Raw genomic sequence first — 18,789 nt, 5'->3', positions numbered from 1 at the left:
GATGGTAGATTAAACCTGCGTACTTAATTTCTTCCTAAAGGTCTACTAAAATTAGAATAAAAAAAAAAGCATGGAGAACATGATAGGAGACAGAATAAAACACAGTGACCTAAGAAAGCAGATCGTTGACTGAACTCACTTGGCTAATCTGAGAAGCTTCAAGCTAACAGTGGGGGACGCTGAAACTCAACACCACTTACACCAGAGAACCCTGAAGGACACAGAAATTGACAGTGCCTGGTACCCCTAGAGCCAAGGATAAAATGTGCAGGATGGGCTAAACTTACTGAGAAAGCTGTTTTCAGAAGTTAGTTTTCGAGATTCATTCCCCAACTCCACACCCTAGTGCAACCACACTTTTCCCAAGAGGGCAGATATTTGGGGACAATTTCTGGAGAGAAAAAGACTCACAACAGGGATTAAGTAAATATATTCAAAATGAATTCAGAGACCACCACTACAGGTCAGTACAGCCACGACAGCCAGACCCTTAGTCTTTAGGCTAGCCACGTAAGACTCTTCTCTATGGAATCTGACCAGACCAGGAGAAAAAGCCTAAAACACGGACAGTAGGGGTTCCCCAAAACAGAGCTCATCCATGTCTTCGAACCATGAAGTTCAAAGTTGGCTTGTCTTCATGTTTACAAAACTTCCTATCAGCTTTTTAGTTTTTTTCACGAGCAGATATCAAGGATTATCAGGGGTCTGAGAAGCCTCTAATACGGAAGATAGAAATCAAAGCAAACCAACTTAGAGAAATAAAATGCAAGAATAAAACTATAAACAAAGTTGAGATAAAACTTCCTAGAAAGAAGAGCAAAAGACACAGATGAGAAATTGGAAAAAAGAAAAGGAGAAAGAAAGTCCAGAAGATCTGATATTTAAAAAAGGGAATTTTTAGAAAGGGAGAACAGTAGAAAAATAATTCTAGGAAATTTGCTAGTGAAGTAAGACAAGGAAATTTCTCAGAACCGAAGGAGATGAGTCACCAGATTTTAAAAACCTAGTGTGGGTCCATGGTGTCCGGCACAACGAATTAAAATAGACACACACCAGAGAACACAGAAGACACAATTTCTACAAGCTTCCAGAGAGGGAGACAAAAGGGTTCCATATAAAGGGTCAGAGATGCTTTGGATTTTTTAAGCAAGAGACAATAGAGTAATGCTTTCAAAATTCTAAGGGAAAAAACACCTACAACTTACAGTCTTCTATACACCTTCTATCAACTGAAAGAGAATGTTTTCAGATATGGAAATTACTGAAATATTCATCTTCCCCACACATTTCTCAAGAAGTTACTGGAGGATGTCACTCCAACAAAATTAGATAAGAAAAAAGAAAAAGACTAGGATGTGGCATATAGGAATATAGGGGGGAAAAACCCAAGAAAGGAGAGAGGTGAAAGAAAATACTAGGAAAGTCAGCTGTGCACCAGATCCAAGTATCGTGAACCAAGAGACAGACACAGAGGGCTGTCAGTACCAAGATTCCCACGGCTGTTACACCAGCAGAATGCCTGTCAGTCTGGTCCAGGTTCTTTTCTGTACTTATCTGATTTTGACCAAACTTAATGAAATTTCTGTTCTCCCCACCATGCCCTAGTGAATTGATCAGCTGACACTTATTTTAAACCACCCTACTTCCACCGGCTGTGCTTTGATCGACTCCAGAGGACTGGAGGGAAGCCATGGTGAGCTAAGACACAGGCAACAGACAGCAGTCCACTGTTTGAGACAGTGTCTCCGCCAGACATCTAGGATCAGGCTCACGACAGCCCTGTCTGATGCCCTGACTGCAGTGGACCCTCTTCTCCAGGATTCACTCATGACCTTCCACAGATTCCTACAGAATTGGCTTTTACAAATTATCTGAGAAGCTAAAGACAAACTATGACCTAGAGAATCTATTCAATTTATCTTCTAAAAGCCTTGATCTGATAGTGACAACATTGCCCTTGCCTTACACAGCTAGGGTTTGGTTTTCTACTCAGCTTTTTAAAACAAAACAATGCATTATTCAGGAATACCTACGTAAGTGGCAAAAAAGAAAGACTAGCACAGAAATCAAGATAATGGTTATTTGTGGATGGCAAGGAAAGAAAAGGAAATAAAATTGGAAAGGGACAGATGGGAGGTCTTTCAAGATGTTATAGGTTCTATTTTCAACTTGGGTGGTAGGTGCACAGGTTTTTATTGTTTTATTATTCTTTAAATGATATTTATTTGTTTTATAAGGTCTTCTGTACGTATGACTCATTTAACATACACACAATCATAGCACCACCAGGCAAAGTAGAATTTCCCTCCTTTTACATTTTTATTGATACACCAGAGTCAGGAATATCCAACCACCAACCCCCAAAGCCTTGATTACAATCCACTGCCACATGATGTTACTTGTGTGTCAGGCCACCACTTTGCAGTCCAATGTGAAGATTCAGGAGACCGAAGCAAAGCCTACAGACCAAAGAAAGCCAACACTTTATGGTCTTCTTCCCTCTATCACAACATTTTGGTTATTTTAAAAAAAAAACAATTTGCTATTCACCCAGTCAACATCTATTTGTGGGGACATTTACTTCAGACAGTCTGCTTTACATTTTTCAAGAACCACGTTAAAAATTTGCGGGAGGGTAGCAAATTGAAGTACAGAGTAAAAATGAGGAGAAAAATCAATCTGAAAGCACAGAATTTGTGATCTAAGCGATCTCCTTAATTCATCCTACAAAGATCCCCTTAATGGATGTAGCTGAAAATATGCCAACTCCAACTTTAGACTTCTGAATGTAATCCAAACTGCACAGATTCCTAGAAATCTTGTCCCCTCTTTTGGTCAGTGGTGTGCCCATCTCTCCATCATTAGGTACTCCCAGAATGGTTGGCCATGAAAGATTTATCTGTGGGTTTCCTACGTCAGTGCTTCCTTCTCTCTTTCCCATGGAGGCACCCACACGAGGTGCTGCTACTTGCATGGCACGCTGGCTGCTGGCCCCGCCAGGTCTCCCCAAGACAACCACCATCTCAGCACAACACAGCCTGTCTGCTCCTTCGTGGCACAAGAAGGCTGGCACACACAACAGCACAAAGAAGAATCTTCTACTGAGAGCCACTGGAAGAGGAACACTTGAGAATAAGATGGGCTGATCTTCAGACATCAACAACTGACAATAAAATGAATTTTCTTTTCTTATTTCTTCTCAGCCATCCTCCCTATTGTTGCAGATGTAAAATCAGTGGAAACAACTGATGCCTGTTACCACAATATGGTTCAAACTGACATGCAGTAAAATGGAAAAACAAAAACAAAAACAAAAACAACCCAAGGGTCATCATCAAGTTTTCTGTTTTATTTAAGATTTTAGTTTTAATTCTGAAGAAAGAGGTACATTTCCTTTTTTTTTTAGTTTTAGCATCAGGTTATAACCAGGTTTCTGTTTTCTTTTCTCCTGTCTTTTCAATACTGCACAAACGTCCAGAAACTACAGGGTTAAGTAAAAGCTGCAGGCAAGGAGGTCAGAGATTTTGCTCCTGATGATCAGATGGCCCCAGAGCAGTGCTATCTCAGAGTGCCCTTAGTCAGGTGGATTTAAGGTAAAAGAAAAAAAGATTCTGACAGAGGAGAAAGATCGAAGAAATCACTTACATTTCAGCTCTTATATTATGCATAGGTATTAAATCTGTGAATACTTTTTTTCTTTAAAACATTTAAATTTACTTTAAATCTAAAGCCAAAAATTTTTTCCCCTTTAAAAAAAGTCACTTCTTCCCTCCTTATAAACTCTTTAGCAATAGGCCAGTCACTACTACACAATTTGTCTTTCCATCAACTTCCAATAAATTCTTTTGCTTAACAACACAATCAAGTCCTCTCCATCAACTTACCAAAATAATAAAAATTAAATTAAAAGCGTTTTCCTTGCAATAGTGATAAGCTGAATATAAGATGGACGCCAGGACCACGGCTTCCCCCCATGCATTTAGCAATCTCATTTCAATTAACCTGGTTTTCAAACTTCCACAGTTGATAATACATTTACTTCACCTTTCCTATAGATTAATCGTCATTTTCTGCTAAGCAGATTATGTCATTATTATGCGCAACAGACAAACAGTAATTTTCTAAGTATCGAGACTGCCCTTTGATTTCTTTTTTTTCCTCCTTAAAAAGGCATTTTTAGAAAACATTCAACAGTGTCACTCAAATGCTGGATCAACAGAAACTCTTACAATAAAAAAAAAAGATGGTAATGACCCTGTGATCGCATTGCCTCTGGGGATAGGGAGAAAAAAAACTGATCAGGAACTGGATTCTTCAGAACATAAGAGATGAGAAGGGAGCTGTGGGCGGGCTGAGAGGGAGAAACAGGGTGGGACAAATCCTGCATTTTCTAATGAATTCTCCTCTTTCCCTAATGGCGGTCCAGTGTTGAACTCTGTAGTAAATCTGTGGGGGTTTTGCTGGGGGGTCTGAAGGCTGTCTGAAAGCCTGGGGGTGGGGAGTGGAAGCTGGAAGGATTTGAAGGAGGAGGGTAGGGGTTCCAACTGGCTCTGTGCAGAGGGATCTGTGTGCTGAAGGGGGCGCTGTGGTGGGTCTGTGATGGAGCGGCACTGGGGCCGTCCATCTCTGTGAGGGCCTGAAGGGATTTTAGCCAGTGTGGAGGATTGTCATCTTGAAGAGAGTCTAAACTGTTTCCTGAAGATGCTGGAATACCTAAGGAGAGAAAAGAAAACAAGAGGGAAAATGATGAGTTTGTGCAGAGAGAATAACAAATTTGTCAAACAAAATTTTTTTAAGGTGATTAGTTTATCCAGAAAAGAAACACAGAAGAAATTACAATTTTAAACTCCTTCCAAATAAGACCTTCTTGGTCTCATGTTCCTTTTATACTCCACCCACCATGACCACGATTCACAGACCCATGCCTCCTCTTCAACTAGACACACACTGTCCCCTAGTGTCACACAGGGGCAGAGTTGCAGAAATGAGTCCCCAGAATTGCACGACGATATTTCCCAACTGTGCTTCTCCTTCTCTAGGAGGGACACACAAACAAGATAGCCTTATAATAGAGAGCTTTATTTTTCAAAGTGGAGTATGTTCCTTTAAGAGGGTTAAGTCAGAGCCTTTTGTACTTGGAGGCCTACACAGCACACACGTGCTGTCAGACGTCAGCACCTACTCACGCCAGAAGAAGCAACCTAGTTACCAAACGCCTTAGTACACAACTAGCCCAACAGCTGGCTGAGCCTACACGACTCTGGAGAACGCAACAAGCTACTACACGTTTGTGGCTTTGGGAAAAGAAGATTTCGTTGAAGACACCTCTGTTTTCTGTTAATCTGTGCTAAAAACCAAACTGATGGCAGTCAGTGGAGCTGAAGGAGTGAGAAAGTTACCTGTGATGATGGCTGGGTCTGTCCAGCTGCCAGGGCTGTCCCAACTCAGGCTGTCGGTGGTGGCAGTGTTGGACGTTGGTGCACTGTGGTTGGCGTTGGAGGGGGAGGAAGAATTGGGCAGTCCACCAAAGTTGATGTTAATGTTGGGTAGAAGTGCCCTTAGCCCGTCCTGCCATTCCTTCATATTTAAACTCTCTACAGAACTGCTGTTGTCTGGGAGATTTACCAACAAAAAAATGAAAGATAAAAAAAAAATAAAAAGCTGACGTTAGAAACATATGTTGTTCTTTAGTGGTTAAGTGGGAGAAGTATTATTCTTTCTTTATTGAGCATTTAAAGTGGGTTGTCCTAGCAAGATAAACTTGGGTAGGATTTTGCTCGTGAGCTCAGAGCCCCTGAAGGAAGTCCTTGAAAACTTGTTCAAGGGTCAGGAGAGGGAGCTTCTTGTCCTTCTTACAGCCTCTTCAACATTTTGCACTTGTAAGTCAATAATCCAGTTTAAAGACTCAATGCTCCAAAGCACAATTTAGTTCCAGCTACATTATGAAGTTTCAGTTAGTGGAGCATTTGGCCAGCCAAGCTGATTTACTCTATTAAAAAAAGCAAGCCTGTAAAGTTCAGTACAGGAGCTTATTTTTGAGCCCATTAAATGAGAGAAGAGTCATTTTATGAAGAATAAACATAAGCCAATAGAAAAAGAAAAATAATTACGTTCTTCCTGATTATAAAACTGGTCATGTATTTCAGAGGAGAAAGGCAGTAATGAATAGGCTTCTGAATTTGAAAAGAGGATTTCTGCACTCGTCACAAAGGCCCAGGAGGCAAGGGCGAAGCTACCTTTCAGGTGGAGTCATTTCCAGCAGTCTGCCTACTCTGTCCTTACAGTTCTCCCGATCGTTTAAAACACAAGTCCCGGAGTCCTACACTGAGTTCTCTGGTTCTGTTATGAACAGCATCAAACATCCTAAGACGCTATCAACGTAAAAAGGCTTTTCATCCATTGTGACTAAACTCACTTGGCCTACTACCGTCCAGAATCCATACAGTATATAACAAATTGGTTGTGGAGAAAGGAGTAAAGTGTAACCACTACGCAGAATAATTGTTTTATTGAAAATAGGAATGTAGGTCAGACTACCAACCGCGGTTTTTGAGAAGAGCATAGAAAATTATTTCTGGCTCTACAGAACTCATGAGCAATCTCCATTCATGACGACGACAACAACGACAATGATATTCTATTGGGTACAGTCTATTCTATTTGGTGAATTCAGAATTTTCTTTTTATAATTTTTCCTTTGCACCAATCAGTCATCTATGGCAAATTGTATCATGCTTCAGCAAGTGAAACTTTTAACCCTATTGACGTTACTTACAAAGAGAGAAAAAAAAACTACAACCAAATGCAACAAGTCGTCTCTGAATTTACTGTATTCCATTGTGTAAGAAGTATCAGTACACCTGGTTCAGAACACATTTTATCAAAGAAGAAATTACGGTTAAAATTCTGCCAGTTTGCTGGTAGCCTAACACCCAGTCCATAACAAGTTGATCATCTCACACTAAGCAAATGGACGAGTCTGGTTTTTAGCAACAACAGCAACAAAAATTATTTTAAAATGTATGTGTTAAGGCTGCTGAGATAAAAGTCAAAGCAACTGTTTACTGAATGCCTACAGTGTGCAAAGAAGGCAGAGCACTTAGGCCATGAGTCCTGAGCTTAAAGTCTAGGTGGGTGAGACAGCACAATATGGGAAAAGCTCAACAACCACAATCTGAAAGAGCAACAGAAGAAATGTCACGGGGCTGTACAGGCTTAACAATGCTATGAAAGCATGGTAAAAAGAGGCCAGTTAGGCACACGTCTGGAACCGTGCTGGGGGCTGACGAAGAGTTGCAGTGGTTCCTTCGTGGAGCTAAGTTACTACGTAGACGCCCTGAGCCAGAAAAGACCATGACAAGTTGAAACTATATTCGGCATTTAAACATAACACTAAATGAGTCCAACTACTTACTAGAAAATACATATAAAGACGCATAAGCAATGACTTTATTAAAAACTAAAATTAAACTGTGTTCCAACATCAGGCTGTTCACAGAAAATCATAAAGCAGGAAAAGATGAATGGCTTAGTCAAGAGCACACATCATAGTGGCCAAGTGGATTTCTTCCCTTTCTGTTCCTCGGATTCACTGCAGTATGTTAATTATTATACAGTGCAAAACTTTGCTATGGATGGCAAGGCTGTGGGAAAATCTGCTCTTTTTAAAAAAATTTTTTTTTAATTTATTTTTTAGGGGGGAGGTAATTAGGTTTACTTATTTATTTTTTTTTAGAACCCAGGACCTCACGTACGCTAAGCATGTGCTCTACCACTTGAGCTATACCCTCCCCAAATCTGCTCCTTTTGATAAATTGCCACTGGCAGAGTTCTTCCTGGTTTGCATAAAATCTTCACCTAAGAGAACAATTTTCAAATTGGTTTCACAGACTGCAAAACCACCTCAAGAGCCACTGGGGAGGAAGTTAAGGGGACAGGGTACTAGGGCAACACATCTCTTCCCACCTCCTGATTTCATCTATTTCACAGTTTAGAGTACTATGTAAGACTGCATTTGAAAAACAAGATATGCTGCTAAGAGTGAAGACCGAAGATCCATGTATAATGACAACACGGTGAGATAAAACACACTTAAGAGGAAACCCAAAACAAAAGGCTATCCCAAGTTTTTGTTTCCTCTAATACAATTCATACCAGGTCTGGATTTTGTCTCCTCTTGGAATTCTCCCCTCTGCCTTCTTTTTGGTATCCCCGCAACAAGGTCTTTTCATTATAAACACAGTCTATTAATTAAACTAGCTAGATGCAACTAAATTCACAAACCCACCAATCCCCGCTTTCATGCTCGGGCAGGCACAACTGCCCCACATACTCGGCCCTGATCCTCAGGCTACTCCATTCTCTGCAGTCCCTAGTGCCAGAGACCTCTTCTTGTTAAATTTCTGTTAGCAGTTAAACCTACCCCAGCTAGGGAGGAGTCACTGAGAGTTCTAGCCACAAAATATTCCTGAGTTTACTGTGCTCTTCAGTTTTTAATCCTTATCTAATGGCTACTCCCCAAAACCTCACTCTGCAACCTGATCTTGTTTTCTGAAAAGCTCTTATCTTCCTTTTCTTCACTGCTGTCTTTTACAGTTCAAAGTCAGAGGCTCTCTCTTTAGGTAGGTTACTTAGTGAAACGAATCTTTCTTGGTACAAGAAGTTGTACATCAGAGATCTAGTTCCCATTATGGTTACTCCTTGACAGCTAGACTCTCAAATATTCATGCATTTTTAGAAGGACACACAGTACAACATATCTCAGCCACTCTACCCATCTCTACCCTGTTAGATATTATTTCCTTTGAGTTTGGGGATGGAGTCAATCTCCGTCAGTAAATGGTTTCAAGAAAATCTAAACTTTCTCAAACCTCAGCATATTTCTAAGCAACTCAAATATAAACAAATTATGCTTGTCCTATATATAAAACCAAACTTTGATGAACACACAAAATTTCTCCTGAGAACTTTAAAGAAAATCTTCATGAAATACTGTATTTTAGGACAACCACAAAAATCACTTCATTAACCAAAATTTTCAGGGAAAATGACCACTATGTGAATGAATTCTTTCAAATAGATTTATAAAATAAATTTGTTTATGAAAAAGTTATTCTACTTAAACAAAAAGAACTGACCCTGAAATTTCTAGGATTGTGCTTACTATAAAAGGTAAGATAGACCACTACTGCAGAGCAGATTTGCTGGGGCACAAAATCTTAAGGATTTAATAGACTTGAAACAGATTAAATTAAGCGAAAAATTCTAAGAACTCAAATGAAAAGAGTTCTGAGAACAGAAGAACTTGAACAAAGTATTAACAAAAAATAGTCAAAATTTATTCCCACTGACAGAAGGAAGTAGAAATGACAAACAGGAAGAGAGGCCATGCAGATCAGCTAAATATGATTTAGGCTTTCTGGACTCTGTCTTTGCTTCCTGCCTTTCTCCTTGTCTAGAATGCTTTCCTGATCTCTTTAATTAATTTTTACTCAATTTTCCAAAAGTTTGTCTTCCACTCAGATCATTCCAGATGACAGCACTGCGGTCAGCACCGCACTCATCTGGCAGCAAACTGTGCTGTGACACCCAGTACACCCTTACGTGTACTCACATCTGAAACTCTACTGAAAGGCCCGCAAGAAGGTATTTTATACATTCTTGAGCATGCAGCTCAGTGTCTGAGAAACTTGACATGCTTCAAGATATCTGCTGAATCAAAGGTCAACTTGAGAGGAGCTGAAAAACCACTGTCTTCTCAAAAGCCTATTTAATTCGTATCTGTATAATCAAACCATTCTCTCAAAAGAGATGCAAATCTTGCTGAAAGCAGAAATCAGCTAAATTTGGGGGTCCAAAAGGCCTCTCTAAATAGGCCACTAACATGTTTTCAATAGTGCTTGAAATGCCAAAACACAAGCAAATACAATTTTTAAAATCAAATGCACCAAAATTATTTAAATAAGGAATGCTTTTCAAAAAGATATTCTAATAGTATGTGTGGAGGATCGTGAACAGGACTATCAGCGATATCCTACCCACCTTCCTGCTCTCGACACTACTCATTCACTCACTATGCACTCTGTGTACGTGATCACCTTAGCACCAACAACCCAATGAGCTGGAGACTGAGCAGACTCCGGCAGTTCAAAGAGTTTGCCAAAGGTTATAGAGTTAAGAGAGTTGAAGTCAGTAATCAAACCCAATCTGACTCCAAAATGTTTGTTCTCACCACCAAGCCCACCACCAACCAGCCCCTGTCCTGGCAGGACTCATGGGCCAGGAGAAGGGGAGGGCGGACATGTTTAAATAAGTACACCACGTGATAATAAATGCTGTTCTGGGGTGAACAAAGTCCTGTGGGGCATAAAGAAGAAAAAACAATTCTGCCATTCCACATGCAGGATAAATGATGACTAGAGAAGCTCAGGGGAAGGGAAAGGGCATTCGACAAAGAACAGTGAGCAGCAGAAGCAGCTAATCACAAAATACAGTAGGAACAGGGCACAATATAAGCAGATGTGTTTTGCACTATGTGTACTTTCCTAGAGAAAGATCTTTTAGAATGTTCTTACAAGGATCTAAGAAGGCAAAATCTATTTTAAAGGGGGGGATACCTATGGAAAGATGTCTCTAAATAAAGCTGTATATAGAACAAGAAAAAGTAAACTTAAGAATTAATGTAGAAGATAAATACACTCTCAGAAGCATTATATACTAGATTAGATGGAACCTGAGCTAGAATATACAAGCAAGAGAACTAAATGATGGGGAGGGACTAAAATCCAACATAAGAAATTTATAAAATCTGAAACTGGAAGCTCGGATGAGAGCATTTAAGTGAGCACAAAGACTGAGGACTACGAACAAAAGCCCTGCGAGGACATTCAAAGATGACGGAGGGACTTTATCACACAGGAGAGGATGTATAGATCCACCAGAAAATGATTTCACCAAAGCAAATTATAAAACTGCAGAGACACGGAGGATGTCAACCACCCGGATGTCAACCACCATTAGATCTCTCAGCTCTAAATCTGCTGGAAGAAAATAAACCTGATAAAATCCACTTCCTGACCACCTCTTTCCCAAGGTTTATTAAGGAGGGGAACTTTTACTCTGGACTTCTGACCAACAAAGAACTAGTTGGGTGTTTCAAATATATAATAGAAGCCCTAAGAGTATGTGATGTAATTTTAAGACTTTAAGAAGCAAGGAATTAGAATAACTAGACCTGAGTTTTTGAATGGCTGGGATCCTAGCTATTTTTGCGATCACTACAGTGTATTGCATTCACCTGTTCACATATTAGTTTTTTTTTTTTTTTAACCAGACTGCAAGCTCCTCCAGGAAAGGGCCTTGATTTAATCCTCTTTGTATATAGTGATAGTTCCTGAACTTGAACCTCAAGAGGTTTTTAATGATTCCTAAATGAACAGCCCTGAACATCTGTTTCCAGATTTTTTGAGAACACAGCTTTCCAAAGATGAAAAAAAAAAAAAAAGGTTAGGTCATGGTGGTCCCACGGTTCTAGGAAGCAGTGATTCATAGGCCATAGAAGACGCTAAAGCATGACATTCTGACAATGCAATAAATAATTCTAATAAGGAAAATAAATTGGGGAGAAATCTGAAGAAATTGTTGCACAGGGAGAATCTCATGGGATAAGATTTCAAAGGTTTTCTAAGAATAACCTACCTGCAGATAAGCGTATCATAATCCTTCAGGATTAAAATCAGAATCCATAATGATCTGAAGAATGCTGAAGGCAAGAAAAAGCTAAGTTTGGAACAGGAGAAAATTAGGAAAAGCCACTGCTCAGCCTGCCATAATGTTGTGTCCTGAGAAAAGCCAGAGCTATGTAGTTCCATCTTTATTTTGCTTCCTTCCAACTTCTCTACAAAAGAGCATGATCCTCAAACTAGAAAGGACAGATTGAGCAACGTGGAGAAGAAAACTGTAAGTCAGAAGAGATGTAAAGACAGTAAAAGAACATGTACTCAATTTAAATGAGTTTAAAATCTCTAGGTGCCAAATGGATTCTAACACAGGGTATTAATCCTCACAGATGTGATTGTAGAACCTTGCTAAGAGAAGTGCTGGAAAAGGAAGAAAAGGCAGACTCTAGAAGCTACGTGCTTATAATAAGGTGAGTTCCTGTGAAAATTCAGAAACAGATTAGAAGCTGGATGCTTCCTTCAGAAATGAATACGATGGGTTCAGCAAGCACTGCTCTACTGCTTGCATTTGGGGTGTTTTGCCTGAGAAACAACACATAGCATTTGGGCTAAACCCTCAGCTCCCTTCCAAATGAAATACATAGGAAGTTAAACTTGAACTCTGAGATGGAACAAGCAGTCATGGAGGCAGCTTCTACTGACAGTTGTTTTCCACTGGAAATGTCCTCCTTCTAAACCCCATGGTCCATTTCCTTTCCTCTTCTGTTGCCTGCCCATCAAAGACTTTGCAGCTAAACTCCATTCCCATCCCATTGACACATCAACCCCATACAACAAATGGTACACAGTGATCAATGAGAGCCAAAATGCACTTCCATAAAGAAGCAATCACAACAAAGTAATTTATTTTTTGGACAGGCTTTCTAGGATGTCCAAGTATAATACTTTGAACTCAGCAGTTTCTGCAAAGTTTTCTAATGGTAACCATTTGGTATAAGACAGTAAAGTATGGCATGGATTATAGCAGAGTTTAGATGAATTTTCACAGAACGTAAGATACTGTATGTTAGCCTAAAAGTTCCTGAGATAGTGCTTGGCTCATCTGTGACTCTGTGCTTTTTATTATACTTAACAACACCCATAAAGTTTATTTAAATATGCAAACAGCCAATTCTAGAGATGACGGAATCAATAATTAAAACTAGAACTATTCTTAAATTAAAATTCTTAAATTCTTTACACAAATGTTATTAATAATGATACTAATAACACTTATCTATCACTTTATAATCACATAGTTCTTTCATACAATAAACTTGTAAGATGGTAATACACAAACAGGGTACACTCTAACTACATCAAATCCAAACACATAAAACTTAACAGGTATACATTCAGATTTTAAGAAATGCATTAGGAAAGTGTAGAATGGAAGAGATCTAACTAACCAGTCAGTGTATGAAAAAAGGTTTAGTGGTTTCACTTGTAATATTTGATATACAACTGGGTAATGGAACTTCTAAAAAGCTAACATTAAAATCATGTAAAAAGATGTGAAATGTCTAAATTAGCGATTGTATGACAATGAGCAAATCACAAATGATAACCACTCTGAACCTCAGTTTCCTCATTTACAAAATAGGGATGATATCTACCCCACGGAATATTTTTATTACAAAAACTGTGTAAACTGTAAAGGAATGTACAATATTAGTAATAAGAATAGTTTTAATGAAAAAGTAGATCATCTAATCATATCTGGATTATTAACATCTGAGCTTCATATTTTAAGAAAGGCAGTCACTGGCATGTCAAAATATGCGTAGAAGAGACCTGGACTACAGAGAGAACTAGAGACCATGATAAGTATAAAAGGTTAAAAGAACTAAGGATGTGGCATGTATATCTAGAAGTTACTAGACAAGCGAGAACTGCCTTCACATATTTGACAAGAAGCATAAATGGGAAAAAGATTTTGGTTTAACGAAGAGAAAAAAATCCTCTAACAATTATAAGTTCCCTAAAGAGAGCTCCCCACTTAGGAAAGTATTAAGCTCCCAAAACAGCTCTTCATTATCCACACAGACTTCTGGGAAATAAGGTATTTATTTATAGAGACTTTCTGAATTGTGTGTGTATATATATATATATATATATATATCCCTCTGTTTGGGGGAAGATGTACAAATACTTATGTGTGTGTGTGTAGCTCTGTTTTAGGGTAAGATGTACAAATGATACATACATTTGTATCACAAATCAGAAATCAGAAGTAAAAAAAGTGCTGGTTAGGCGAAATGTTTTAAAGTTTGTGTGTGGAGGGAGGGAGCAGGGTGGCCTTGGGAAACTAAGGAACAGTCAAGAGCTGAGTTTCCAGAGTTCAGAGGTAAAGAAGATAGAAGAGGAGTAATCAAGGAGTGGTGAGGGGAATCTTAACACTGAACTGAATGCCACAGTTCAACCAAGAGGTAAGGTAATTCATGTGCAAATGAATCTGATTCATATTTTCAAAAGTCCAGATTTAACAAAGTAGATCCAGGCTTTGCAGACCTCCACAAATAGACACTAACATCACCCGCTTAACTATTAGTTTTCATTCAACATTTATTCAGTATCTACTCTGTATCATTTTCTCTGCTATAACCTTCTGCAGCAGCTTCCTTAAAGTCACACTGTTCTGCTTGTTCAATGGATCACTGGAGTCTGGCTACTCTGAACAAAGCAGTGACAGCTTTTGATTGTTTAGTGCCAATAAACATTTTTATAAGCTCCTCTTCAGGCTTGCATGCAGACCTATATATTTTGCTGCCTATGTAGTGAATACCATACGGTTTTGCCTATTGAAATTCTTAAGATTTTTGATGTTCATAATTTTCCAAATTAAAAGATTTCTAAATTTTCTAAAAGTTACTAAAAATACCAAAGCCAGTTTTTATTACTAAATCTAAATGAAATAGCTATGGGTTCAATCATGGTGATAAACATTTCCAACCCAACAGACCAAGCATATATCTTTAAGAGTTCTTTCTCACTATACTATTTACACAAACCAGAGATATTCATTAAAGTTTGTTTTGAGGTTGTTTTATAAATAAACATTTGATTTTCCAAACACGAATGTAAATTTGAAACAATTATTTTAGCTATGTGAAAAGTATGTTTAAAAATTAAGACTATTTTGCGTTTTCTTCCTTCTTACTATCTATTCACACACTGGGGAAAATAAAATTTTTTTGCTTCCAATTTTCAAATGATGCCTCAATTTAAAAGGAATTAGTCCTAGTAAGAAGGCACCCTTTCCAGACTTACAAAAGATGATACTCTTAAGGGAATAGCACTGCAAAAGACCCTGATGAATTCAAAGATCTATATGCTCACCATCAGTTCACCAAGGGGCCTTAGTTTAAAATCATTTAAAATAGATATTTATTTGAGTGTTCATCCTTAGCTGATTTATTATAGTTCAATTTGGAAAAGACTGACAGAGGTGATCTTGACAGAAACAATTCTCAATCACTGTTGAGTCTTAACTGTGAAGAAAGGAAGGTAGGAAGGAAAGCAGGAAGGAGGATCAGATGAAAACAGTCTCAAATATAAATCAGAAACTACAATTCCTATTTCACCATGTGCTGGAGCTTTATATTGAATTAGAACTAACAATTTTGTGGAAAAAATTAGTTCTATTAAAAATCACACATATTTGTGAAACACTGAATTTGAGTAATATTGTCTAGACTATTTAGTGATTTTTAAAGAGCTAGAATAACTTAGAAGTTGGGGAAAGTGATAACACCAATCTTACAATGTCAAAAGTCTATCAATTTGACATTTGTTACTCAATCTACTCCAAACGCAGTTTGTGCTTTCTGCTTAAGTGTGCTGTTTTGACTTAAAAGAGAAGAAAAAAATAATACGATTCCTTAAAAGCAAAAGCTAGTTGGAACTAAGACTAGTACTGAGAAGGTAACTGGAAGGTAGCTGATCAGAGACTCTGAGTAAACACTCAGCAGCCCGATAGAGAGCGTGCTTTCTCCTTTGAAAAGGGAAAAAAGGCAGGCCTGTCAGGGATCCTGCAGGGGAATTATACAGGGAGCGCACATTAAGATCTACTCAAGACCTTCCCCTCTAACTGTGGTAAGTTACACAGAGAAAGAAAAGATTTCTTCTTTATCCAAATAAACAGAAACTGGAGAGAGGTCAGCACAAGCTATCTGAGTACGACTCATGGTGGTCAAGAATTAACACCTGAAACTATAACACAAAGGTTGCAGAGCTGTATGCATTTACTTGGAGATTATGTAAGATTTTTGCTTATTTTAGTAACAGGCTCCATTCCAGTCACCTACCATTAAAATACGGGTGTGGTCTTGCAGCACTAACTACACTAAGACTCAAGAAATGTCATTAGTATCTGAGACTCTATTCGTGAATGTTAGCAGTTCACGTATAAAAACAAAAACGAACAAAACCCCCCCAATACCTGGCGGCAAATCATACTCTAAGTGAGGGATGAAGGGACAGGGCATATCAGTAATCCACAGTCATAAATTTTAATAAAAACTTGTATTTTTAATAGAGAAAACATAACTGGAACAATGGTATGTAGCCCAAAACTCAGCTTAAGGCCAGCAGAAACCCTCCTACTTTGTTAATGAAGTCATAACCCAGGGCCTCCTTTACCTTTAGCTGAATACTCAATTTATAGATGTAATAAAGGAGAAAATGAACAGCTTCAGGGTATCAGTCTTCTTGCAAATGCCAACATACAAAATGACAATGTTTAAAAACATTCCAGTAATGTTCCAGATCACCATGTTCTGCTTCGTAGACACATAATTTCAGTACACAAGACTGATAACAGAGATGTATAAATGCTTGGATAGTCCTTGGGATGGGATCTCACCATATTAGGAAACAGCACTAGGCTACAAAAGTTGATTGCAGTCAGCATTCCTGCATTTCTTCTTGGAGATGATGATCGTATTATCATCTTTAAATCCTTGTGGAGCTTTCCCTCTTTTTCATTATGCTGAAAACAACAACCTCCTTGATTGAAAGAAAAATCAGCAGATATGCTATCATTTTACATGGTGCAGCATACAGTAGCTCTTAAAAGATGAACCTGAGATTACCCCTTTAGCGTGGGTGTAGTAAATCTTGGTGCCATTACTGTAAGAAATTTTTTTTTTCACTCCGTAATATTAGAGATGTCACCAGTCTAGTGGTGCATATTGATCCTTAAATGCTCTTTGGCACTGCAGAAAAATCCTGTTTTATTCTTTAGTTCTGACATTTGTAATTATTCTACGTCTACATTAAGAGTACCTGCTAGGTTACAGTTTCCCCCCGACTAGTCACTCCGAGATCACTGGGTCACATTTAGCACTAGGCTGTTTTAACAACTTACAAGATCTGTGGTAACAGTTGCCAGCCGAAAGACACTTTGAAAGTCTTCAATTCATTATTTGCACTGATATTCACAGTTGAAAGCCCCTGACTTGTGAGAACTACTATAATAAACTGTTAAGACACAACAAATTTTAAAGAAAAGATATACTCTGAATTTTGAAGCTTTTTTTCTCCTTGACTTACACGTATGAAAGCAAATTCAGATGGTGAGGACTAATAAAATATTAAATTGTTGTTAGAACATAATTATGGGCAAACCACAATCCTTCTGAGCCTTGTTTATTAATATCATCATTATTATTTGCTCTTTGAAAGGAGGATTGTTAAAGACTATATGTTTTATTGGTCTGAATTTTTGTGATTCTAATACAAGTATTTTTCTTATTATCATTTCCTTAGGTTTTCCCAAAGAGTATGACATGGGATGGATTTCCTTAGTAATGGGAGTAAAAAACGATGAGAAAAAGCTATGAAAATATTTGTTCAGATGAAGTATGACTAGGGGTGAAGTGGGCACCTGTATTGTAACCTTGCTACATTTAAAAAGGGTCTTAATTTCTTAAAAAAAAAAAAAACACCTTTAGAGAAATACTGAATATAAATATAACACTGAACATATGCATTAATCAGAACACAGAAGGAATAAATACAAGAAAGGTCACAGAGAGATGGCCTGAGACATTTTTCTCTGCTATAGTCACTAAGTGGAGAATTTAAATAAAAATTACTGAATAGAAACCAACACGCATACATACACACACACACACACATTCAACCTCACCCCCAGACACAGAGCTAGGCTTATTGTTTACTTTTGCTAAGTAAACCTTTTCTTATATAATGTGCTAATCCAATGTCATGAAGACAGAAAGACTATTATCACAATTTCAGAACAATTCAGTTGCCTTAAACATTTTTACCTGATTCTATATGCAGTTATCATCACATAACCCCAACAAGGACTGGCCAAAATTCTCAGAGCCAGAGTGGGTTATTTATTCTATTTTAACATTAAAATAATTAAAGAACAGTACTACTGGGCCACTGAATTGAAAGCAGTTAATTTTATATTATTGTGAATTTCACCTCTATTAAAAAAAAGGTATGGGGTGCTGTAAAGGCTTTAGAAATTATATGGAGGGGGAAAAAAGCTTTGGGTTGTTGCTTTGTAACAGGGCAGAATAGTAGGTCTCTGTACCAAGGAGCTGGAACAACCAAACTGTTCTGAGCAAGACATGTCACAGGGTCAGGCTGGAGCTTCCAGGAACCTTTAAAATAACCATAACATGTGAAGTGGGCTAAAAACAAGGTGAAGTCAATAGCTGCCTTATGAAATATGGTGTGAAGGAACCTAGAGAAAATGGATTGGTTCTCAAGTACAGCAATTTCTAACTGGTTTATGGAACTTCTAGGTACTTCAGACCAATCCTCACAGCTTATATTAAGCTTGCCTTCAGTTCTAGGTACCTAAAAAGCGTAAACTATATTTTAATATCATTCAGACCCAGGGTAGACTCTCCAAAACACCAGAAAAGAGCAGATTCACCTTAACGAATCTTGAATTCTCAAGAGTGATATTTTTAGAAAAAGCTCCTGGTTAAAGAAGCTGTGGGCTGGTATGTGTAGTAGTCAAAGGCTGCTAAAACTAACACTCATGGCAGCAAATCATAGGGCAGTAAGGGCAGTAGGAGCAGTGGCTTCT

General features: G+C 38.2%; 1 protein-coding gene across 6 annotated transcripts in view; it reads right to left on the bottom strand.

Moving 5' to 3' along the window:
* Window positions 1-18,789, bottom strand: part of CNOT4 (CCR4-NOT transcription complex subunit 4) — a 148,111-nt gene that overhangs the window by 25,502 nt on the left and 103,820 nt on the right. For 2 of the 6 annotated variants that reach the window (XM_010947499.3, XM_010947500.3), the window contains exons 11-12: window positions 5,400-5,612; window positions 3,329-4,713 (exon numbers count right to left, since the gene is read on the bottom strand). The exons of 2 other annotated variants lie outside the window; for them this stretch is intronic. In XM_010947499.3, coding sequence (XP_010945801.2) covers window positions 4,412-4,713; window positions 5,400-5,612 — 515 coding nt within the window. In that variant the 3' untranslated portion in view covers window positions 3,329-4,411. Of the gene's footprint in view, window positions 1-3,328; window positions 4,714-5,399; window positions 5,613-18,789 lie in introns of those variants that run through there. 2 more of the 6 variants (XM_010947501.3, XM_010947502.3) reach the window with 1 other exon arrangement.

Source organism: Camelus bactrianus, chromosome 7, assembly GCF_048773025.1.
Source record: "Camelus bactrianus isolate YW-2024 breed Bactrian camel chromosome 7, ASM4877302v1, whole genome shotgun sequence".
Lineage (NCBI taxonomy): Eukaryota > Metazoa > Chordata > Mammalia > Artiodactyla > Camelidae > Camelus > Camelus bactrianus.
This window is presented reverse-complemented; position numbering and strand designations above follow the sequence as displayed.